This window comes from Schistocerca piceifrons, chromosome 3 (assembly GCF_021461385.2).
Source record: "Schistocerca piceifrons isolate TAMUIC-IGC-003096 chromosome 3, iqSchPice1.1, whole genome shotgun sequence".
Taxonomy (NCBI): Eukaryota; Metazoa; Arthropoda; class Insecta; order Orthoptera; family Acrididae; genus Schistocerca; species Schistocerca piceifrons.
In genome coordinates, this window is record NC_060140.1 from 217,948,782 (window position 1) to 217,974,107 (window position 25,326).

General features: G+C 39.5%; 1 protein-coding gene across 1 annotated transcript in view; it reads right to left on the reverse strand.

Annotated features, from left to right (window-relative positions):
* Positions 1 to 17,186, reverse strand: part of LOC124788525 — a 72,585-nt gene extending 55,399 nt beyond the window's left edge. The window contains exons 1-3 of the mRNA XM_047255795.1: positions 17,155 to 17,186; positions 16,868 to 17,102; positions 8,292 to 8,420 (exon numbers count right to left, since the gene is read on the reverse strand). Coding sequence (XP_047111751.1) covers positions 8,292 to 8,420; positions 16,868 to 17,102; positions 17,155 to 17,186 — 396 coding nt within the window. The remainder of the gene's footprint in view (positions 1 to 8,291; positions 8,421 to 16,867; positions 17,103 to 17,154) is intronic.
* Between the last annotated feature and the right edge of the window lie 8,140 nt (positions 17,187 to 25,326).

Genomic DNA, 25,326 nt, shown 5'->3' on the forward strand with positions numbered 1-25,326 from the left:
CAGTGGCAGAGTGCATGGAATTTATCGACTTTTGATATTTCAACAGTGACAGTTTATGGGACAGTCACAGGAGGCATCAAAAGGAAAATGTGGGTTGTTAAAATTGCTGGCAAAATGCAGTGTTACATCAGATGAACAAAAGTCAAATGTACAGGCATTCCCAATGTCTTTCCTGTCATGAGTCAGCACTGATACATCTGACCCGCAGACGAAGCTCTTTGAACAAAAGGATGTACAGTAAGGAAAAATGTTCCAAGCTGGTTATGCAGTGATCAGTTAATTTTGAAGCATGTGCTTGTGCCTACTTAAAAAATTTCTCAGGGGGTGAGAAAAAAAGATTTATTTGAAGCCTAATTTACAGGTTGTTGAAGGGCTTGCAATTTCATAATTATGTGAATATGATGGCAAAAAAATTGTTTATACTACCACATCAACCACATTCCATTATACTACAAACTCCTCATGATACAATGCAGAATTTAATCCAGGTACACTAATTCTCCTGCACAAGCTTTCAAAGATTGCTGAAACACACTAATGTACTCAACAAACCATGAAAATGATTGAGGGTGAAAATATAGAATATTCGTCTGAAATTTTTCATGAATGTAGATTTTTATTAAAATGTTTATTTGGCCAAGACTGCAATGTAGACAAATGATGTAAGATCTACAGTGTGATCTTGGCAAATGAAAATTTTAATAAAATCTACAACATTCAAATGAACAGATCCCTGTATCCTTGCTGACTGTGTTAGGTAATTACAATGTGAAATTTTTCAAATAACAAGCCATAACAAATTCAGAGGCCATGTTCAAGGAGCTCATCAAAGTAAAGGAGCCCTAATAACGAAAAATATGTAGAGTGAACCATAACCAGAATGAATGGAAATTCAGCAATGCTGTGGACAATATCTGCTAGAACACCATCTGACTGTGGGTGAAAAAAAATCATCCTTTCACTGTCAAGAAGGATCAACAATCAGATTTATGGACCACGAAAAAACACAGAAAAAAGCAAACAAAGTTGCACCATCTGAAAAAAATACTGCAGTGAAAATGTGCAAAAATCTACATATCACAAAAAAAATTACAGGTGCAAAATGAAATTCTTGCAAATATTGGTGCAACTTGCCCACTGGTAAACCTGGATGTCTATGAATTACTGAGATCTTTGGAATATTTCAATTCAAATTCAGTATTGAAAATATTAAATGGAGTCCAGATTGAGCTAATGGGAAAAAAATGACAGTGGCCAAGTATGGCAGAACAACCAAAAATCTTCTATTAATAGTTGTTAACTCACAGAAAACACCCACTTCCTTTGCATAACTAGTTCAATGCCTTCAACTTGAACATCAGTGGAAATAAGTGACTGATTTCAAACTTGATCGATGAAAATAGCTTTAAAGAAGCTGAGAAGAAAATGTCACAATGTCATCTTTTCTGGCCTGGCTTATGCATGTGAAAAGCCTACAAAGCAACCCTGAAATTGAATACAGGAACCACAGCAAAAATTGTCAAGCCCAAGCCAGTACCACTTACCATTATGAACAAGGTTAAAGATGAACCTGAAAGACTGAGCAAAGAAGCTACCTGGCAGCCAGTAAAGAGCAGTCAATAGTCTACACTAACTGTGGCTGTCCAAAGCCAAATGGATAAATAATAATCTGTGGAGTCTTCAGAAGACTGTAAGCCCACAGCAGGAAACAGCTCAGTATCTGATTTCAATGCCAGAGGAGGTGTTCCAGGAAACCATAAATGGCTGATGTTATATAAAAATAGATTTATAGGCTGGATATCTCCACTTGGAACTGGATGAAGAATACAAGAAAATTATGGTCATCAGTGCTCGACTTGGACCTCTGAATAGCAGAGACAAACATGTGGCACAGCCAAATACCCCTGCAATATGCCAGTGGTTTGTATCACAAGCAACACACCTGAATGTACTAGTTACTTGTATGATATAATGGTCACAGGTACAAATATAGATGAATGTATGAGGAGTTTAGACATGTTTTTCACACACCTCGCCTCTGATGAAATAAGAAGAAATGTTAATTGTTTAGAAATAGAATACTTGAGCTGTATCATTGATGGAGTTGATATCCAAAGATCAGAAACTAGTACCAAATCAATAAAAAAGCTGCTTCATCCAAAGAATATCCAGGAACTAGAGTTTTTCATTGGAAAAGTAAACTACTATAACAAATTTATCAAAGGATTTGCTGAAGTCACTGAACCATAGAACCATGTTTGATAGAAAAAACATGTAGTTCAAATGCACTAAGCATCAAGAAGCACCATCTCTGAAGTTGAAGAAGGAAACTATGAAGGACATGAAACTGATGTGCACTTTGGCCCAACACAAACTGTGGTATTAACTAAAGATGAATCGTCATATGGAACTGGAGCATTATTGTCTTATAAGTATCTAGAAGGATCAGGAAAACGTATTGCCCTTGCTTCCAAGACTTTAAATGAACATCATGCCAGATACAGCCACACTGGACTCGCATTCGGGAGGACGACGGTTCAATCCCGCGTCCGGCCATCCTGATTTAGGTTTTCCGTGATTTCCCTACATCACTCCAGGCAAATGCCAGGATGGTTCCTCTGAAAGAGCACGGCCGACTTCCTTCCCCATCCTTCCCTAATCCGATGAGACCGATGACCTCGCTGTCTGGTCTTCTTCCCTTTTGTGGCGGCGTTCGTAGCGACAAGCAATTCGCTGTAGAAACGGCTTACGAAGTCACCGCCACACTTTTAATAGCGGGCCGACCGGTCCGCTGGAACAGTGAACAGAAAGATGAAAACCCAAACACTCTGATTAAATAAAAGTCGGTACTTATCTTTATTAACGAAGATACAGAAACAGTAGTGAACTCCGTGTCTACAGAAATCTGTCTAGTTCGAGTCGGAGCGGCTAGGTCAGCGTCGGCTGACGACAAACAACAACTCTGCTGCGATGAACACACAACTGACTAGCAAGTACACAATTCGGTGGTGAGTATACAACTGAGCGGCGAATACAGAACTGTCCTAGCGCTCGCGACTCCAGCGCTTAAGAACCCAGAAGCCAGCGGTGGCGCGCGCAGACTTGCGGCGATTTCCTGTCTCGCTGGCGCTGCTTATGCGGATGGCGTCCGGACTTTGATGCTGCCAACCTTTTGGCAGCGGGCTCGGGTGGCACTACTGGCTAGGATATAACATTCCCCATACAACCCAACCCAACCCAGATACAGCCAAACTGAAAAGGAAGCATTACCCATAATTTACGAGGTCAAGAAATTTCACGAGTACCTGTGTGGAAGAAGGTCTGAACTAATCTAGGATCACAAGCTCCAGTTTTAATATTCTACCCAAGCAAACAGCTGTCAGTGATGAAAGTTCACAGACTACAAACATGGGGAGTCACAATGTGGGATATAACTATGAAATTCAGTACAAACCCAGAGAGAAAAATGGCAATGCAGATACCTTACTGACAGCAACTGCTAGTCCAGACAGAAAATTCAACGTATCTGAAGAATCTTGCTTGTAAATTTATGAAAATTGGACGTACATGTGGCATATTTGGTGCCTGATCAGTGACTTGCACATTGATAATGATGAGGAAAAGACCTGAAAGTAGTGAGTGAAGAAAATCTCCGAGCTGAATGGGAACTGAGTCTATGGTTCCGTGATCCAAGAGTAAGCAGTGCTAACCAAAAGACCATGAGCAACTGATGTAAACTGATGAAGAAATGAATGAAGAGATCAATTCATATTCAGTTGTTAGCAGAAAAATCTAAGAAGCCATAAACAAAGATGCAGGACTAAAAATGATTCTGTATTATGTGAAAAATGGATCACTAAACTATTTGCCAGAGAACAATAAATTCTGGCAGCCATTTCACCAAAAGGTCGGCTACACTATATGATCAAAAGTATCCAGACACTTGGCTGAAGCGACTTACAAGTTTGTGGTGCCCTCCATCGGTAATGCTGGAATTCAGTATGATGTTGGCCCAACCTTAGTCTTGATGACAGCTTCCACTCTTGCAGGCATACGTTCAATCAGGTGCTGAAAGGTTTCCTGGGGAATGGCAGCCCATTCTTCATGGAGTGCTGCACTGAGGAGAGGTATCGATGTCGTTTGGTGAGGCCTGGCATGAAGTCGGCGTTCCGAAACATCCCAAAGATGTTCTATAGGATTCAGGTCAGGATTCTGAGCAGGCCAGTCCATTACAGGGATGTTATTGTCATGTAACCACTCTGCAACAGGCCGCGCATTATGAACAGGGGCTCGATCATGTTGAAAGGTGCAATTGCCATCCCCAAATTGCTCTTCAACAATGGGAAGCAAGAAGGTGCTTAAAACATCAATGTAGGCCTGTGCTGTGAGAATGCCAAGCAAAATAACAAGGGGTGCAAGCCCCCTCCACGAAAAGCACGACCACACCATAACACCACCGCTTCCGAATTTTACTGTTAACACTACACACGCTTACAGATGACGTTCACTGGGCATTCACCAAACCCGCACCCTGCCATTGAATCACTACATTGTGTACCATGATTTGCCACTCCACACAACATTTTTCCACTGTTCAATCGTCAAGTGTTTACATTCCTTACACCAAGCGAGGCGTCGTTTGGCATTTACCGGCATGATTTGTGGCTTATGAGCAGCTGCTCGACAAAGAAATCCAAGTTTTCTCACCTCCCACCTAACTGTCAAAGTACTTGCAGTGGATGCTGATGCAGTTTGGAATTCCTGTGTGATGGTTTGGATAGATGTCTGCCTATTACACGTTACGACCCTCTTCAACTGTCGGCGGTCTCTCTTTCAGTCAACAGGCGAGGTCAGCCTGTGCGCTTTTGCGCTGCATGTGTCCCTTTACATTTACATTTCACTATCACATTGGGAACAGTGGACCTAGGGATGTTTAGGAGTGTGAAAATCGCGCATACAGACATATGATACAAGTGACACCAATCACATGATCATGTTCCAAGTCCATGAGTTCCGCGGAGCGCCCTGTTCTGCTCTCTCACGATATCTAATGCTACTGAAGTTGCTGATATGGAGCACCTGGCAGTAGGTGGCAACACAATGCACCTAATATGAAAAACTGATGTTTTTGGGGATGTCCAGATACTTTTGATCACATGGTGTATCAGCACCTGTCATGCCTTGTTACTTCTGCAGACAGGTTTCACAAGGATCATTATACCCAAATTGTGCCAAAATAAAACTTTGTAGAAACTTCATAATGGACACAGGGCCATCATCAGAATGAAACAAATTCAAATGATATTGGTGATAGCCAAAAACAGACAAATGCATCACAGAAAGGGGTTTCACAATGTGAAACTTGTTAACCAAACCAAATGGCAAAACCAAATCCAAGAAGGATTTTCAAAACTAAACCTAAGCAACAGAACCTCGACAAATGATTCACACTGACTGTGCTGGAGATTTTGGAAAGCATCCTGGTTCACATGTGTGCAGACATATTCATAGTTCTATATTTTGGGTGCCCCCTCTCTGAGGGTCATCAGGCACATTTTCTCAATGGCCGGCTGGATTGGCCGTGCAGTTCTAGGCGCTACAGTCTGGAGCCGTGCTACCTCTACGGTCGCAGGTTCGAATCCTGCCTCGGGCATGGATGTGTGTGATGTTCTTAGGTTAGTTAGGTTTAATTAGTTCTAAGTTCTAGGCGACTGATGACCTCAGAAGTTAAGTCGCATAGTGCTCAGAGCCATTTGAACCATTTTTGTCAATGTCTCTGGAGATATTTGCAATTATATTTTTGCAATATGCAGCTGAAGTCAGTTCAAACAAACAATCCTCACCATGTCTTCAACATGTGATGCTCGGTATCTTAAAAAAGCATCGGTTTGTTTCCTATTACAAACAAAATTATTTTTAAAGCAAAATTGTACATGCCCATTTGATAAAGTGGTCCCACATTAGTCTGTTGTGACACTCATTTCACTGATGTGCATTAAAAGTAACAGTATAACATAAAGAATAACCAGTACTTCTGCAATGACTGAGGAGTGCTGCTGCTACTGCAGGGCAGTAGTGGTCAGTGTAGGCCAGGGTGGTGTTGTCATCGCTGGAGCTTTCCAACAACAATGGGCATTTCATGAAAGACATGATAAGAAGTATTTGTTTGGGCTGACTCCAGATACATGCTGTAAAAAAAGAAATTGCAAATATCTGCCGAAACATCATAAAAAACACATGTGATAACTCTTAGGAGTGACATCCAGCGTCTTTGACGTAATGTCAAAAACTACAGAAGCCACAACAAAGGGACTTCAGAAAAATTTTTGCCATAGGACAACTCCCCAAGAACACAGTTTCAGACAGTGGGAAACAGGAATGGAATAGAATACCTGACTACAGCTCTGTTTCACTCTTCTTCAAGTGGAATAGCAGAAAGATTGGTCACAGCTTTCAAAGAATCCAAGAAAATGGCTAACTGGGGAGGAGAAAACAAGCAAGATGTCCACCAGGAAATGCTGGTAACTTAGTGTACAATTCCAAATTCAGTAACAGGAAAGCACCTTCTGAACTATTTCATTGACATCAGTCAAGGTTCATACTGCTACTGATCCTTCCATTAGAAGAAGAGGCAAAGTCAAAGAAGAGTTCAAAGTTTCAAATTGGTGAGCAAGTGTGTACCAAATATTTCTCCAAAAAAAACTGACAAATTGTGGATCACTACAGAACATTTCCAATGTACTCAAACAGGTGGAAAATATGCTGTACATCATGAAACTGCCTTATGGAACTTCAAAAGGCATCAATGTCACATCAGAAAATGTGGCATCTTGAAGAACAGAGGACAACACAGAACTGAATATGAATGGCACTTAAACCAACTGCCTCCTGGATCAGCAATTGAGCAAGATAAAAATGGATGCCAGAACAATAATAGGGGGCTGAACCAGAGAATACACAGATTAAAGGGGCAAACAGCAAAGCTTTGAGGATGTATGTAAGACTATGGCAACAGAAATATGTATGCGTACTATATTTGGGGGTAGCCCCCATCTATCAAGGACTTTGTGATACCCTCAGCATACTGAGAAGGGCAATTCTCATCACTGCAGATATGTGAGCCACAGGTTCCAGCCCATATAGGGGTGATGTTTTGATGTAGAAGACATAAAAGCTGTAAAATGCAGGTATAGTTTATGGCTAGTGCATTTGATATGGACAGATGTATGAATGGAGCTATTAAAGAGGTGGAAGAAAGTCCAGGAAAATAACATGCTGGGCAGAGAATGACCATGTGAAAAGAATAGGAGAGGAGTTGAGGCTGTGGAAAAACAAGGGTAGGATGTCTTGGCCCTGGGTCAAGATCATTAAGATATTACCACTGAACCTGCACCAGACAAGAGTTTTGGGGTTTTGGAAGGCTAGGGAGGTTTCCTCTAGATGGCAAAAAACAGATTGTCACAGCTCGTGCCATATGGATATCCTTTGCTGTACCACAGACTCATTTATAGGTGATGCAGTCAAAGGGGAAATAATTATGGGTAAGAATGTAAGTGGTTATCCTTATAGGAAGGAGGTTGAACATTTGGAGTCAATCAGACATTGAGAAAGATAGTGTTCAATAGCAGTAAGGATATGGGTATGGGGGATGCTGGTGTGTAAGTAGGCAGCATCAATAGTGATGAGTTGGGATACAGGTGCTACTGGGGTGGGGATGGTTGAGAGCTGTTGAAGGAAGATACAAATTATTTCCTTCACTAACAATCGTTGCTATCTCATTACCACCTGTATCCCTACTTGTCACTGTTGTTGCCACAAAGACCTCCTAAACTAGCAGTAGAATATAAACCCAGAGGAAAGAGAAGTGTCAGAAGATTGAGGAACAGATGGTGAGACTGGAACAGACACTAGGCCTAACCCTGGAGTGGGAGGAGAAGAAACATGAAAACATTTGAGCTGAAATGGTTTCGACAAGTAAAAACCATTTGGGCTGAAATAGTTTTGACATGTTAAAAGGATGGACTTAACAAGAACAGCAAGAAAACAGCCTGAAAAGGAATCTGAATGCAAAAGACAGAGTCACTGGCTCAGAAACATTGGATCACTGAAGCAAAAAGGATATGAAAGGGAGAGGACTGGAATGGCACCAAGCTGAGAAGGAAGAAGTATTCTGGTACAGACAAAGATGGAAAGTGCTCTTCTACACACCAGAGCAACTGGAGATAGTTTATGATTAATGAATAATAATGATGATGATGATGATGATGACAGAGTACAGTTATTCTCCTTACCTGATAGACAGCAATGTCCAAACAGGAATCTTCAGTAGTATCACTCCAGTTGTCAAATGTAGTTTTTTTCTGTGTGCTGCTTCTTTCTTGCCTTATGACACTTTTTGGAGAATCAGAATCTATGTCCTGCTGAAGTTTCAGGTAGGTTGATTATTAATATCATCACATGTTCATCGTAATCCACTATATTAATACTTTACAATAAAAAAATATCGCTCCACAAATATAGTAATTTATTATATCATAAACACAAGGAACAATAATAAAATAACAGCTGGAAAGAAATTATGGTAAAACAGGTGCATATTGTGATAGTACTCAATATTTTGTTCTTAAGTCAGTATCTTCTATGTCTGCTCTTCAACCTGTTGGTGAGAACTCAATTTTTCTCAGATAACTTTTATTTTTGTTATAGAGACAGGCAGTCATGTTTTACTCACAAGATCTACAATAAATTATTCCATTATATGACCTACTGTCATTGGCATCAAAACCTACTAGTCATAGTACAACATGTTCTGTTGTGTTTGGAATTTGAAGACAATGAATGAGGAATTTAATTAATTTTAAACTTGTCTGTCCCATGTTTCAATTTAAATTCCCCCTCAAATGGTCAAAGTTGTCCCAAGAATAAGTGAGAAAAAATAAGAGGTAACATCTGAGATTAAAATATTATGGGGAATAAAAGACATGTAGCAATCAAGTAAGAGGAATATTGTTTATTCGCACATCACGTGCAAGAAAAGACAAAAGCATAGATTTCCCACATAATTTTATAATATTAATCAATAAAATGAAAACTATGTGGGACAGGGGTGTTTCAGTTTATTGTAACTTTGGTAATGGGACTGATAAGAATAATCTAAATCTGTTTTTCTCACAATGAGCAAAAATGATAGAGATTCAAAATATTAGTTTCCTATACAATAAATAAGAGTTACCAAAATAATCACACAAAAGTCTTTCAAAAATTTTGTTGTAATAAGGTTAAGAAATAACCAAACTCGTAAAAGTAAATTTAAACTTTTCTGCCCACATTAAAATATTCAAGATATTACAACAAAACATTCTATAAACTAAGAAAAATGTAGCTGTGTCAGAACTTCAGAAGGAACACTTAATTACAGCTTGTCCCAACGTCCATTCCAGATGTTGTTGTGGTCTTCAGTCCAGAGACTGGTTTGATGCAGCTCTCCATGCTACTCTATCCTGTGCAAGCTTCTTGATCTCCCAGTACCTACTGCAACCTATATCCGTCTGAATCTGCTTAGTGTATTAATCTCTTGGTCTCCCTCTATGATTTTTACCCTCCACACTGCTCTCCAATACTAAATTGGCAATCCCTTGATACCTCAGAACATGTCCCATCAACCGATCCCTTCTTCGAGTCAAAATGTGCTGCAAATTTCTCTTCTCCCTAATTCTATTCAATGCCTCCTCATTAGTTATGTGATCTACCCATCTAATCTTCAGCATTCTTCTGTAGCACCACAATTGGAAAGCTTCTATTCTCTTCTTGTACAAACTATTTATCATCCATGTTTCACTTCCATACATGGCCACACTTCATACAAAAATTTTCACAAACGACTTCCTGACACTTAAATCTATACTCGATGTTAACAAATTCCTCTTCTTCAGAAACCCTTTTCTTGCCATTGCCAGTCTATATTTTATATCCTCTCTACTTCGACCATCATCAGTTATTTTGCTTCCCAAATAGCAAAACTCATTTACTACTTAAAGTGTCTCATTTTCTAATATAATACCCTCAGCATTACCTGATTTAATTCAACTACAATCCATTATCCTCGTTTTGCTTTTGTTGATGTTCATCTTATACCCTCCTTTCAAGAAACTGTCCATTCTGTTCAGCTGCTCTTCCAAGTCCTTTGCTGTGTTGCAGAATACTTATGCCATTAAATTTGTATATATTGTTACTCATTATCAGTGATGTAAAAATGTAAGCTAAAGGTGTAGAAAAGTAATTGATAAAGAATTTTAATACTTTGACATGTCCTATATTACACGTACATTTACTGTACACGATGTAATCTTACAGGATAAAATTCAATTCAATTCAATTCAATTCAAGTCTCTGACAGAATTACAATGTCATCGGCAAACCTCAAAGTTTTTATTTCTTCTCATGGAATTTAATTCCTACTCCAAATTTTTGTTTTGTTTCCTTTACTGCTTGCTCAATATACAGATTCAATAACATTGGGGATAAGCTACAACCCTGTCTCACACCCTTCCCAACCACTGTTTCCTTTTCATGCCCCTCGACTCTTATAACTGCCATCTGGTTTCTGTAAAAATTGTAAATAGCCTTTCGCTCCCTGTATTTTACCCCTGCCACCTTCAGAATTTGAAAGCGAGTATTCCAGTCAACATTGTCGAAAGCTTTCTCTAAGTCTACAAATGCTAGAAACATAAGTTTGCCTTTCCTTAATCTAGCTTCTAAGATAAGTCATAGGGTCAGTATCACCTCACGTGTTCCAACATTTCTACGGAATCCAAACTGATCTTCCCCAAGGTTGGCTTCTACCAGTTTTTCCATTCATGTGTAAAGAATTTGTGTTAGTATTTTGCAGCCTTGGCTTATTAAACTGATAGTTCGGTAATTTTCACATCTGTCAACACCTGCTTTCTTTGGGATTGGAGTTATTATATTCTTCTTGAAGTCTGAGGGTATTTCACCTGTCTCATACATCTTGCTCACCAGATGGTAGAGTTTTGCCAGGACTGGCTCCCCAAGGCTGTCAGTCGTTCTAATGGAATGTTGTCTACTCCTGGGGCCTTGTTTCGACTTAGATCTTTCAGTGCTCTGTCAAACTCTTCACTCATTATCATATCTCCCATTTCATCTTCATTTACATCCTCTTCCATTTCCATTATATTGTCCTCAAGTACATCACCCTTGTATAGACCTTCCATATGCTGCTTCCACATTTCTGCTTTCCCTTCTTTCCTTAGAACTGGGTTTCCATCTGAGCTCTTGATATTCATACAAGTGGTTCTCTTTTCTCCAAAGGTCTCTTTAATTTTCCTGTAGGCAGTATCTATCTTACCCCTAGTGAGATAAGCCTCTACATTCTTACATTTGTCCTCTAGCCATCCCTGCTTATCCATTTTGCACTTCCTGCCGATCTTATTTTTGAGACGTTTGTATTCCTTTTTGCCTACTTAATTTACTGCATTTTTATATTTTCTCCTTTCTTCAAATAAATTCAATATTTCTTCTCTTACCCAAGGATTTCTACTAGCCCTCATCTTTTTAACTACTTGATCCTCTGCTGCCTTCACTACTTCATCTCTCAAAGCTACCCATTCTTCTTCTACTGTATTTCTTTCCCTCATTTCTGTCAATTGTTCCCTTATGCTCTCCCTGAAACTCTGTACAACCTCTGGTCCTTTCAGTTTATCCAGGTCCCATCTTCTTAAATTCCCATGTTTTTGCAGTTTCTTCAGTTTTAATCTACAGTTCATAACCAACAGATTGTGGCCAGAGTCCACATCTGTCCCTGGAAATGTCTTGCAACTTAAAACCTAGTTCCTAAATCTCTGTCTTACCATTATATAATCTATTTGAAACCTGTCAGTATCTGCAGGCTTCTTCCATGTATACAACCTTCTTTTATGATTCTTGAACCAAGTGTTAGCTATGATTAAGTTGTGCTCTGTGCAAAATTCTATCAGACGGCTTCCTCTTTCATTTCTTACCCCCAATCGATATTCACCTACTACGTTTCTTTCTCTCCCTTTTCCTACTGCTGAATTCCAGTCACCCATGACTATTAAATTTTCGTCTCCCTTCACTATCTGAATAATTTCTTTTATTTCATCATACATTTCTTCAATTTCTTCGTCATCTGCAGAGCTAATTGGCATATAAACTTGTACTACTGTACTAGGTGTGGGCTTCATGTCTATCTTGCCCACAATAATGCGTTCACTATGCTGTTTGTAGTAGCTTACCTGACCTCCTATTTTTTTATTCATTATTAACCCTACTCATGCATTATCCCTATTTGATTTTGTATTTATAACCCTGTATTCGCCTGACCAAAAGTCTCGTTCCTCCTGCCACCGAACTTCGCTAAATTCCCACTATATCTAACTGTAACCTATCCATTTCCCTTTTTAAATTTTCTAACCTACCTGCCAAATTAAGGGATCTGACATTCCACGCTAAGGGATCTGACATTCCACGCTCCGATCCGTAGAACGCCAGTTTTCTTTCTCCTGATAACGACATCCTCCTGAGTAGCCCCGCCCGGAGATTCGAATGGGGGATTATTTTACCTCCAGAATATTTTACCCAAGAGGACGCCATCATCATTTAACCATACAGTAAAGCTGCATGACCTCGGGAAAAATTACGGCTGTAGTTTCCCCTTGCTTTCAGCCGTTCGCAGTACCAGCACAGCAAGGCCGTTTTGGTTAGTGTTACAAGGCCAGATCAGTCAATCATCCAGACTGTTGCCCCTGCAACTACTGAAAAGGCTGCTGCCCCTCTTCAGGAACCACACGTTTGTCTGGCTTCTCAATAGATACTCCTCTGTTGTGGTTGCACCTACGGTACGACTGTCTGTATCGCTGAGGCACGCAAGCCTCCCTACAAAGGCAAGGTCCATGGTTCATGGGGGGGGGGGGGGTTTCAAATATTAGTGAACAGTTATTCTGTGTATAAAATCTTCTAATAAAAATTCTACAACATCAGTAACAAATCTAAATTGAAACCCTGACTCCATTTTTCTTCTCCCAACTAACCCCAAAGAAATAAATTTGAGAATAAAATTTTCATATGGATGAGATACCAGATTATGTCATCAAAACCTCAGGTGACTGCATTGTTGTACCATTAGCCAACAAAGTTTTCCTTCCTGCTTAAAGATAATGAAACTCAAGACACTGCTCAACAAGGGTAAGAAAGAAGATGTAGTCAACCTTAAAACTATAGCTTTTTTTTCTATCTGTATTTTCAAAAATACTAGAAACATTTTTTCATAAAAAGATGCTAGATTTTCTAGAGAAGTACAACATGTTATTCACAGCCCAGCATGTTTTCCAGAAAGGACGATCAACAAAAACAGCAATATTTGAATATTTTCTTTTGAAGTGCTCCAAAAAAGTAACTGGCATATGCCTTGATCTGTCTAAGGCCTTTGATATCATAGACCATATCCTATTGCTGCAGAAACTTCTTAGTACTTATATTGGAGGGACAACTAACAACTGGTTTAGATCGTATCTTACTGGCCACAAGTGAGTAGTAGAAAAAATAATTTCAAGAACATAACGAATCAAGCAGACACTATTCTCATTACAAATAAGTAAAGTATTGTGTGCTGTGGGGCACAGTTCTGGGTCACATGCCATTTTCTAATAATAAATAAAAGGAAAATAGTAGCATCAAATTTTCATAATGTCAAGAGAAACAATGAAGACAATACAAAAATTCAGATATCAGACTCAGGCAGTGCAAGTGTAGTTACCACAAAATTTCTGGGAATCTGGCTCCAAGACAACCTTAGGTGGGATACTCACTTTGGTAGCATGCGAGGAGTGGTCAAAAAGTTTCTTGCCCAAGATAGTTGCAGTAATGTCTCGCATAAATACCACCACCTACTTTTATGGTGACCCTTTGTCGGTATGCAAGACAAATTTTGTGGCTCCAGCTTCATTAGTTCTGGCATTAGGATGCATTTTATACCATAGTGTAAGCAAAATGGCAAATGTCAAAAGAATCAAGAATCACACTGTGATTTGATATATTCATTTCAAGAGATTGATGCCCAAGGAAGCTGTGGAGGGCATGTAGAATACATTTAACTACAGTGCTCCATCTTACGCAACAGTGAAAAACTGGGCATCTGACTCCAAACGTGGAAGAATGACTGTGGAAGATGCACCAAGGAATGGAAGACCTGCCACTGTTGCCACTGATGAAACAGTAACTGCAATTCATGATACGATTTTGCAGGATTGTTGAACAACATTGCTGTGCATTGAAACCACATTTGGAATTTCCCATGGGCGTGTTCATGACACTGTTGTGGATATTTTGGGAATGCAGAAAGTTTCATCTTGATGGATCCCAAAAGATTTGAATGCAGATCAGAGACCGAACGTGTGCAGTATTGTGAAGAAATTGTCTGCCAATTTGAAGCAGATGAAGATGCCTTTCTTGCAAGGTATTTGACAATGGACAAAACGTGGGTTCACCATTTTGATCCTGAGACAAAACAACAGTCACAACAATGGACAATCCCTGATCCCCTACTCCAAATAAATGCTGGTGCAAAAATCAGCCAATAAGGTGATTAGATCGGTCTTCCGGAATGCAGAAGGGGTAATTATGGTGGATTACTTGCAAAAGGGTGTAACTATCAATGCATCATACTATTGCCTGCTCCTGCACCATTTGAGAGAAGAGATAAAGGAAAAAAGGCATGGAAAATTGGTGCATGGACCTCTTTTGCATCAGGACAACACACCAGCACACAAAGCCCTCGCAACTCTGGAAACTGTGTGACTGCGGGTCAAATTGTTATGTCATTAGCCATATTCTCCAGATTTGGCTTTATCAGACTTTTTCTTTTCCCAAACCTAATAAAAGACTCAAAGGATGACACTTTGACAATGATGATGCAGTGATCGATGCTGTGAATGCTTTGTGGACTCAAAATCAAAGATCTTTTATTTGACTGGTTTGTAGAAGTTCTCGGAGTGTTCCTGCAAGTGTATTAGAGTACATGAATATTATATTAAAAAATAAAGTGGTATTATGAAACTTCTATGATTGTTTATTTGCTGGGGTAGAAACTTTTTGACCCCCTCCCCTCCATCGTATTTAAAAGACTAAGTTCCATTTGCTATGTAATTAGAGTACTTGAAAAATGTTCTCATACAGAATGTCCAATGGCTGTTTACTATGCTAATGTACATTCTGTTCTAAAGTATGGGATCACTTGGTGTAATTACTATCCTGCCTAAAACTCTTCAGGATGCAAAAAAGAATAGTGAGAATAATGGCTGGAATAAACAGGGACAAACCCTGCAGACCACTATTTAAAAGGATGAGCTTTCTTTCTTCCTTTTCCATGTATTTAGCTCTCTGAAAGTGCAACATTTATTACGAAATATGCAATGAAAACTCCTCGTGATCTCCTCAGAAAAGAAAATCTTCATCATCCTAATGCAAGACAGAAAACTAACTTTCACATGCTTCAAATAAAAGCCAGTCTATGTCAAAAATGAACATTAGACCATGGTAAAATTATTTGCAATAATTTGCCAAAAGAAATTAAAGTAATAAATGATCTAAAAAGAATATCTATTAATTCACTGTTTCTACAGTGTGGAAGAGTTCCTCCAAAATCTTTGAAGCCTAAGAAAGTTAATGTTAAGCATATAAGCCACATTTTTAACTCTTACAAAAATACTATGTAAAGACAGTAATTATCAATTATTCATATTTTCAGTTGTAATTTTTTAGTTAAAGTGGTATAAGTAGAGCTTAAAAATGTACCCATTAATAAATAAAAAATATCATGTAAACATGAAGACATATTTGCACTGACCTGTTCAATATCTGATGTGCTGTACTACACATGTACAATTTACTGGACCAAATTAAAAATATAAGTACAACTGCTGAAAAAAATGCAGTATCCATATGTACTAATGATATCAAACAACTGCCTATGCTACAGAAATATGCATACTATTTAGGTATCAAAGTAATCTACCTTAAAAGTACCAGGTGAATAATATCAGCTGTTTGAGATACAATTAGTTTTGTGCATTTCCTGTCAAAATCAGTTGTATTAAAAATGCCAATTTTAGAATTGTGCCCCTTCTCGCATAAATTTCTCTGAACACCTGTGACAAAGACCATAATACACAGAGATGATAGTGCACGTCTTTATCTAGTCGTGTGTATCAAATTGCTAACACCAATGATGATAAATTAGAGTTTTATAATCAGCAGACAATATTCATCAGTACCTACCCTTGGGTGCCCACCTGGCTAGCCATGCGGTCTAACGCACTGCTTCCCAAGCGGGAAGGTGTACCGGGCCCCGGCACGAATCCGGCCAGTGTATTTGTGTCGCGGTCCGGTGTGCCGGCCAGCCTGTGGATGGTTTTTAAGGCAGTTTTCCATCTGCCTCAGCGAATGTGGGCTGGTTCCCCTCATTCTGCCTCAGTTACACTATGTCAGCAATTGCTGCACAAACACCGTTTCCACATATGTGTGCACCATAACTACTCTACCACGCAAACATTGGGGTTACACTCGTCTGGAATGAGATGGTTACAGGGTGGTCCACTGGGGGCTGAACAACACAATAACCCTGGGTTTGGTGTGGGGTGGTGGTGGTGTGAGTGGACTGCTGCAGCCTGTTGTGGGGTTGTGCACCACTGAGGGCTACGGCGGGAACGAAGCCTCTCTGTTGTTTCTAGGTCCCTAGTTTAACACATACATACATACATACATACATACATTCATAGCTTTAGGCAGTTGTAACATTCCATACAATTTTATGGTATGTAGCTTTGGAGCTTACCTTAGACTCAGAAATATTCTCATGTGAAACTGGGCTTAGGTTAGTTATCGCTGTTTCACTCTTCTCACTTTCAATTTCAGCTTTCAGTTGCAAAACTTGACTTTCTAAAATTTGTTTTCTGGATTCAATTTTTGTTACAAGATTTTCATGATATACTACTTTTTCTTCCCATATCTTCTGCAATGAAAAAAAGTGATTTAGTATTTCATTTTTAATTTTTGACAAGGAAGAATATCTGCAAAATTGGCAGACCACAAATCTCTCTCTTCTTAAAGACCATTCATTACCTTTTTAATTTTATAATGTCATAAAGGACCATACGAGGGTGGCTTTAAAAGTTTTCAAAATCACTCACGAGAGGTCAGCGCTAGCGCAACAAGTTGTTCACGTGATATTCATTGGACTGTTGCCTGCAAACGCGTGCCATTTCAGTGCTCTTGGAAGAGAGCTGTGGCGGTGATGTGACTCTGTTGTTGTTCCCCTGTAGTGATTTGTCAAGATGGAAAAAACTGAGATTCAAGCAGTGAAGAAGTACTTCGTAAAGAAAGGTATGAAAGCAAATGACATTCATGCCAATTTCCAGAATACACTGGAGGACTGTGCTCCTTCATATTCAACTGTTGCCAAGTGGAAAAATGAATTCGAACTTGGTCAGGAGAGCTTAGATGACGATCTGCACAGTGGTTGGCCAATATGTGTCACTACTCCAGAAATCATTGCAGAAGTGCACAAAATGGTCATGGAAGATCACCAATTGAAAGTGCGTGAAATTGCTCACACTTGCTAGATGTCATCTGAAAGGACATTCACTGAAGAATTAGAAATGAAAAAATTATCTGCAAGATGGGTGCCATGACTCTTGAAGCCGGATCAAAAACGCATAAGATTGGACATATCAGAACAATCTTTGGCCCACTTTAGGAGAAACGAACAAGATTTTTTGCGCCAGTTTGTGACCACAGATGAAGCTTAAGTGCATTACTATACCCCAGAGACAAAACAATAGTCAAAGCAGTGGAAACATGCTGATTCTTTGCCACCAATGAAAGAAAAGACAATTCCTTTGGCAGGAAAGGTCATGGCATCAGTTTTCTGGGATGCACAAGGGGTTCTGTTTGTAGATTAGCTCCCCACTGGGCAAACAATTACTGGAGGATACTTTGGCATTGGATTGTTTTTAGTAATTTGTATACCATCCCTTCTCTGCAGACTGTGTCATATGCCACAGTTAGGTCTACGAATGCAACAGATGTTTTCATGTTTGCTTGGAAACAAGACTCTATGAAAGTTGTTAGGGCCAGTACCTGGTCGCAGCAACTTCTCTGTGGCCAGAAACCCAATTGCTCAGCTGGGATATGTTCTAGAATGAAGCTGCTAATCCTACTATAAATGAGCCTCTCTAAGAGTTCATAAGTACTGCTCAAAAGGGAAATTGGTCAGAAGCTTTGCGGGTGGTCAGCTGGTTCACCTGGATTCAAAATAGAAACTATTTTTATTCTCTTTAGCTCATTCGGCAGTGATCCAATAATTTGGATGTAGGAGAAGAAGCGGATCATCCGTTTTTTTCCACCATTACCCATGTTTATCAGAAATTCTGGGTGTATATTATCCTAATCAGGCATTTTCCCATGGTTACTTTGTTTCATGGCCTCATCCGATTCTGCCAATGTAAATGGTGAAGAGAAATTGGATTCATCTGGGCACTGTGATTTTAGAGAGGTGAGTTCTTGTTTTACTTTAGAAGTATGTTTTTTGTTATGGGATGATCTAGATGTTTCAGCTACATGATTAGAGGTTTGGTTACTTGAAATACCAGGTTTCTGCCTGGGTTTGTTGGAGTCTCCACCAAGTCTACTCAGAAGGCTCTATGCATTTCTATTGGAATGTCTGGAGCTTACATTTTCTACCATCTCACACCATTGTACTCTTCTAGCAGTGTCAAGACTTTAGAGGAGGTTGTCTGCAGTATCACTGTCGCCAGTTTTGCTATACTGTTCATAAAGTTGTTCACAATGTTCATTCCTACCTGGTATGTATTCCTTTCTGTACCCACGAGGGATAAACTTCTTAGCAGCAGTAAGAACAGCCCCGATGAATCAAGGGTAGTTTTTAGGCTCTGGTGGAATAAAACAGATATATTTATCTAGGTGGTCAGCAAAACTCTGCCAATCAGCCCTGCGGAAATTCCATCTGGGTCGTAGTACAGGTCTCGCTATTGGGACAAAGAGCCCCATATCGAGGATTACTGGCCTGTGCTGGCCCGACTCCTCCTAAAAAATGCTGTCCTGAAATTTCAATAGTAAATCTCTCCTTGCTGCACAACACCTCTCTTGTAACGTCTAGCAGTGGAGTTTGTTTAGCATCTCCGTAATGCTCTCTTGCCAGCTAAATGCTCCCATGATGAAATGTGCCACTCTCCATTGGATCTTCTCTATCTCTTCTATCAGTCCTAGCTGATAGGGATCCCAGATAGACGAACAATACTCAAGAATCTGGCGAACAAGCGCCTTATATGCCACTTCTTTCGGGGATGAGTTACATTTCCTTAGGATTCTTCTGATGAATCTGAGTCTGCTGTCTGCTTTTATCACTATCTGTATTATGTGGTCATTTCACTTAAGGTCACTTTGAATCGTTACGCCTAGATATTTTATGACAAGTGCTGTCTCCAGCTGTTTGTCATCAAATAGTGTAGCTGTGCAGTATTGAATTTCTTTTCCTATGTATGTGCAATATGTTACATTTATTTACATTCAAGGTCAACTGCCAGAGCCTGCACCAATCATCAATTCTCTGCAGGTTGTTCTGCAAGTTCTTATTATCTTCTGGTGTTGCTACTTTTGTATAGACAACTGCATCATCTGCAAATAGGCTTAAAGAGCATCAGACGCTTTCTACTAGATCATTTATATAAATTGTAAACAGCAACAGTCATATCACACACTTTCCACTGGTACTTTGGATATTACATTTACATCTGCCAATTTAGCTCCGTTAAGAGTGACTTGTTGAGGTCTATCTGCAAGAAAATCTTGAATCCAATTGGAAGTCTGCTCCAATACTCTGTAAGCTCATATTTTTTTCATTAAACGGCACGGCGGGACAGTGTCAAATGCCTTACTGAAATCAAGGAACATAGTATCAACCTGAGTGCCATTGTCCACTGCGCTGTGGATCTCATTGAGGAACAGAGAGAGCTGAGTTTCACAGGATCTCTGTTTGCAGAATCCATGTTGATTTTTATAGACGAGATGTTCATTTTCAAAAAATGTCATAATTCTTGAGCATAAAACAAGTTCCATAATTCTACAATGATATAGGTCTATAATTAAGTGGATCTGTCTTACGCCCTTTCTTAGAAATGGGAATGATCTGCGCTTTTTACCAGTCATTCGGTACCTTTCATTTATTAAGCAATGTACAATAAATTACTGCTGGAAGGGGAGCAAGTTCTTTCACATAATCTTTATAGAAACTTATAAGTGCCTCATCTGGTCCTGACGCCTTTCCACTACTAAGTGATTGTAGCTGCTTTTCAGTTCTGTGATTGGTCATCTCAATATCTGCCATTTCGACATTCGTATGACAATGAAAGGAGGGCCAGTGTTATGATCTTCTATGGTGAAACAACTTTGGAAGACCGAGTTCAGTATTTCAGACTTCTCTCTGTTATCTTCCATTTTGGTGCCAGAGTGATTCTTGAGAGAATGAATAGATGATTTTGACCCCCTTACTGATTTTACATGCATCCAAAATCTCTTAGGGTTTTTACTTAAGTCGGTTGACAATGCCTTCTTTCAAAATAAAAAAAACGCTTCTCTCATTGCTCTCCTTATGCTCATTTTTGCTTCGTTCAGCTTTTGTTTGTCAATTAGGTTTTTATTTCTCTTGAATCTGAGATGAAATGCTCTTTGCTTACATAGAGCTTTTCTAACACTGCTATTAAACCATGGTGGATCTCTCCCATCTCTTAAAACCTTATTCGGAATATACTTGTCTAGAGAATATTGAACAATGCCTTTGAATTTTTTCCATTTGTTCTCCACATCTTCATCCTCATCACTAAATATTTGATGCTGACTGCTGAGATGTTCTGAAATTTCTATCCTATCGCCTTTGCTGAGTAAATATATCTTCCTACCTTTCTTAACATTCCTTGTAGGACCAATCACAGAACTGAAAAGCAGCTACAATCACTTAGTAGTGGAAAGGCGTCAGGACCAGATGAGGCACTTATAAGTTTCTATGCTGTCACAGCCTTATGATCACTGATACCTTTCTCTACATAAACTGATTTCATAAGTTCAGGTCTGTTTGTTCCCAGGAGGTCTAAGACATACACCCTCACAAGCTGGTTCCCTAACTATCTGCTCAAGATAATTTTCAGACGAGACATCTAGAACAATGACACACGAATCCCTGTCTATGGCACCAGTTTTGATGGCATAACACTCCCAATCTATACCTGGTAAGTTGAAGTCACCCCCTTTGATACTCAATTTCACCCAGATTAACTCACATTCTGAATCCGTGATAACCTTGGTAGTTTTTTGTCATCAGTCTTCTGACTGGCTTCATGCGGTCTGCGCGAATTCCTCTCCTGTGCTAACCTCTTCATCTCAGAGTAGCACTTGCAACCTATGTTCTCAATTATTTGCTGGTTGTATTTCAAACTCTGTCTTCCTTTACAGTTTTTGCCCTCTACAGCTCCCTCTAGCACTGTGGAAGTCATTCTCTCATGCCTTAACAGATGTCCTATCATTCTGTCCCTTTTCCTTATCAGTGTTTCCCACATATTCCTTTCCTCTCCGATTCTGAGTAGAGATTCCTCAATCCTTATCTTATCAGTCCACCTCATTTTCAACATTCATCTGTATCACCACATCTCAAATGCTTTGATTCTCTCCTGTTCTGGTTTTCCCACAGTCCATGTTTCACTCCCATTCAATACTGTACTCCAGACATACATTCTCAGAAATTTCTTCCTCAAATTAAGGCTGATATTTGATATTAATAGACTTCTCTTGGCCACCAATGCCCTTTTTGCCATTGCAAGTCTGCTTTTGATGTCCTCCTTACTCCATCCGTCATTGGTTATTTTTCTGCAGGTAGCAGTATTCCTTAACTTCATCTACTTTGTGACCATAAATCCCAATGTTAAGTTTCTCGCTATTCTCATTTCTACTACTTCTCATTACCTTTGTCTTTCTTCAATTTACTCTCAATCCATACTGTGTACTCATTAGACTGTTCATTCCGTTCAGCAAATCATGTAATTCTTCTTCACTTTCACTCAGGATAGCAATATCATCAGCGAATTGCATAATTGATATCCTTTCACCTTGAATTTTAATTCCGCTCCTGAACTTTTCTTTTATTTCCATTATTACTTCATCGATGTACAGATTAAACAGTGGAGGAGAAAGGCTACAGCCTTGTCTTACACCCTTTTTAATATGAGCACTTCGTTCTTGATCGTCCACTCTTATTATTCCCTCTTGACTGTTGTGCATATTGTATATGAACCATCTCTCCCTATAGCTTACCCCTACTTTTTACAGAATTTCAAACATATTGTGTCATTTTACATTGTCGGACGCTTTTTCCAGGTCAACAAATCCTATGAACGTGTCTTGATTTTTCTTTAGTCTTGCTTCCATTACTAACCGCAATGTTGGAATTGCCTCTCTCGTGCCTTTACTTTTCCCAAAGCCAAACTGATGGTCATCTAGCGCATCCTCAATTTTCTTTTCCATTCTTCTGTATATTATTCTTGTAAGCAACTTGGATGCATAATCTGATTGTGTGATAATTCTTGCACTTGTCACTCTTGCCATCTTTGGAAATGTGTGGATGATGCTTTTCCGAAAGTCAGATGGTATGTTGCCAGACTTATACATTCTACACACCAATGTGAATAGTCGTTTTGTTGCCACTTCCTGCAATGATTTTAGATATTCTGATGGAATGTTATCTATCCCTTCTGTCTTATTTGACCTTGTATCCTACAAAGCTCTTTAAAATTCTGATTCCAATACTTGATACACTATCTCTTCTAAATCAACTCCTGTTTCTTTTTCTATCACATCAGACAAATATTCCCCCTCACAGAGGCTTTCAATGTATTCTTTTCACCTATCCACTCTCTCCTCTGCATTTAACAGTGGAATTCCCAGTGCACTCTTAATGTTACCACCCTTGCTTTTAATGTCACCAAAGGCTGTTTTGACTTTCCTGTATTCTGAGTCTGTTCTTCTGACAATCTTTTGTTTTTTGATGTTTTCAAATTTTTCCTGCAGCCATTTTGTCTTAGCTTCCCTGCACTTCCTATTTATTTCATTCCTCAGTGACTTGTATTTCTGTACTCCTGAGTTTCCTGGAACATTTTTGTACTTCCTCCTTTCATCAATCAACTGAAGTATTTCTTCTGTTACCCATGGTTTCTTCGTAGTTACCTTCTTTGTACCTATGTTTTCCTTCCTAACTTCTCTTTTTAGACATGTCCATTCCTCTTCAAGTGTACTGCCTACTGAGCCATTCCCTATTGCTGTATCTATAGTCTTAGAGAACTTCAAGTTTATCTCGTCATTCCTTAGTACTTCCATATCCCACTTCTTTGCGTATTGATTCTTCCTGACAACTGTCTCACACTTCAGCCTACTCTTCATCACTGCTATATTGTGATCCAAATCTATATCTGCTCCTGGGTATGCCTTACAATCCAGTATCTGATTTTGGAATCTCTGTCTGACCATGATGTAATCTAACTGAAATATTCCTGTATCACGCAGCCTTTTCCAAGTATACTTCCTTATCTTGTGATTCTTGAACAGGGTATTCACTATTACTAGCTGAAACTTGTTACAGAACTCAGTTAGTCTTTCTCCTCTCCCATTCCTTGACCCAAGCCCATATTCCCCTGCAACCTTTTCCTCTACTTCTTCCCCTACAACTGCATTCCCCTCCCCCATGACTATTAGATTTTCATCTCCCTTGACATACTGTATTACCCTTTCAATATCCTCGTACACTTTCTCTATCTCATCATCTTCAGCTTGTGTCACTGGCATGTATACTTGAACTATCGTTGTCGGTGTTGGTTTGCTGTCGATCCTGATAAGAACGACCCTATCACTGACCTGTTCACAGAAACACACTGTCTGCCCTACCTTCCTATTCATAACGAATCCTACTCCTGTTATACCATTTTCTGCTGCTGTTGATATTACCCTACACTCATCTGACCAGAAATCCTTGTCTTCTTTCCACTTCACTTCACTGACCCCTACTATATCTAGATTGAGCCTTTGCATTACTCTTTTCAGATTTCTAGTTTCCCTACCAAGTTCAAGCTTCTGACATTCCACGCCCCGACACATAGAACATATCCTTCAGTTGATTATTCAATCTTTTTCTCATGGTAACCTTCCCTTTGACAGTACTCTCCCAGAGATCCAAATGGGGGACTATTCCAGAATCTTTTGCCAAGGGAGAGATCATCATGACACTTCTTCGGTTACAGGCCACATGTCCTGTGGGTACATGTTACGTGTCTTTAATGCAGCCGTTTCCATTGCATTCTGCATCCTTATGCTGTTGATCATTGCTGATTCTTTCGCCTAGGACAAGAGAGTGCCCTGAACCTCTGTCAGCTACTCTGCCCTCTTTGATAAGGCCACTGGCAGAATGAGGGTGACTTCTTATGCCGGAAGTCTTTGGCCGCCTATGCTGATTATTAATCAAAATTTAAGCAGCGGCAGGATTTGAACCCGGGACCAAGGACATTTTGATTATGAATCAAAGACACTACCTCTAGATCACGGGTGCTAGATTTTGTCAAATTTTTTACTGCAATAAAAATGCAGCCACCACTGGCAGTTAACCTCCCTTAAGATAAACATTCCAATCTGAACTTAGGATTTCATTGTCATTGACATCTGGTTTCAACTAGCTTTCTGTTCCCAATACTATTTGTGCATTATAACCTTCAGTAAGCGATACTACTTCTGGGACCTTTCCTTCGATGTGCCTGCAGCTTACTAAAGTGATATTCATCTTTTCTACGTCTGATCTGTGAGGACCAAGATTCTCTGAGGTCACTGTGGATGATTCAACATGCAAGTTGAATTTGATCCTAAAGGAGGGGTTCTCTAACCTAAAAAAGCCCCATGTGCACGCCACATGTACTCCACTACCCTAGAAGCTGCTTCCTGCATGTACTGTACACCTGATCTATTAAGGGATCTTACAATTTTGCACCCGATAGCAGAGGTCAAGAAATTGATATCTGATATCATCACAGAGCCATCTGAGCCTCTGGTTTAGACCTTCCACTTTGCTCAAAACCAGAGAACCGCAATCAACCCTGGGTATGTGCATTGCTATTTGTCTTCAGCAAATCAGCCATCTGCTGAAAGCAGGCAAGGATGGCTACAGAACTGAAGCAGCAGGCATCATTT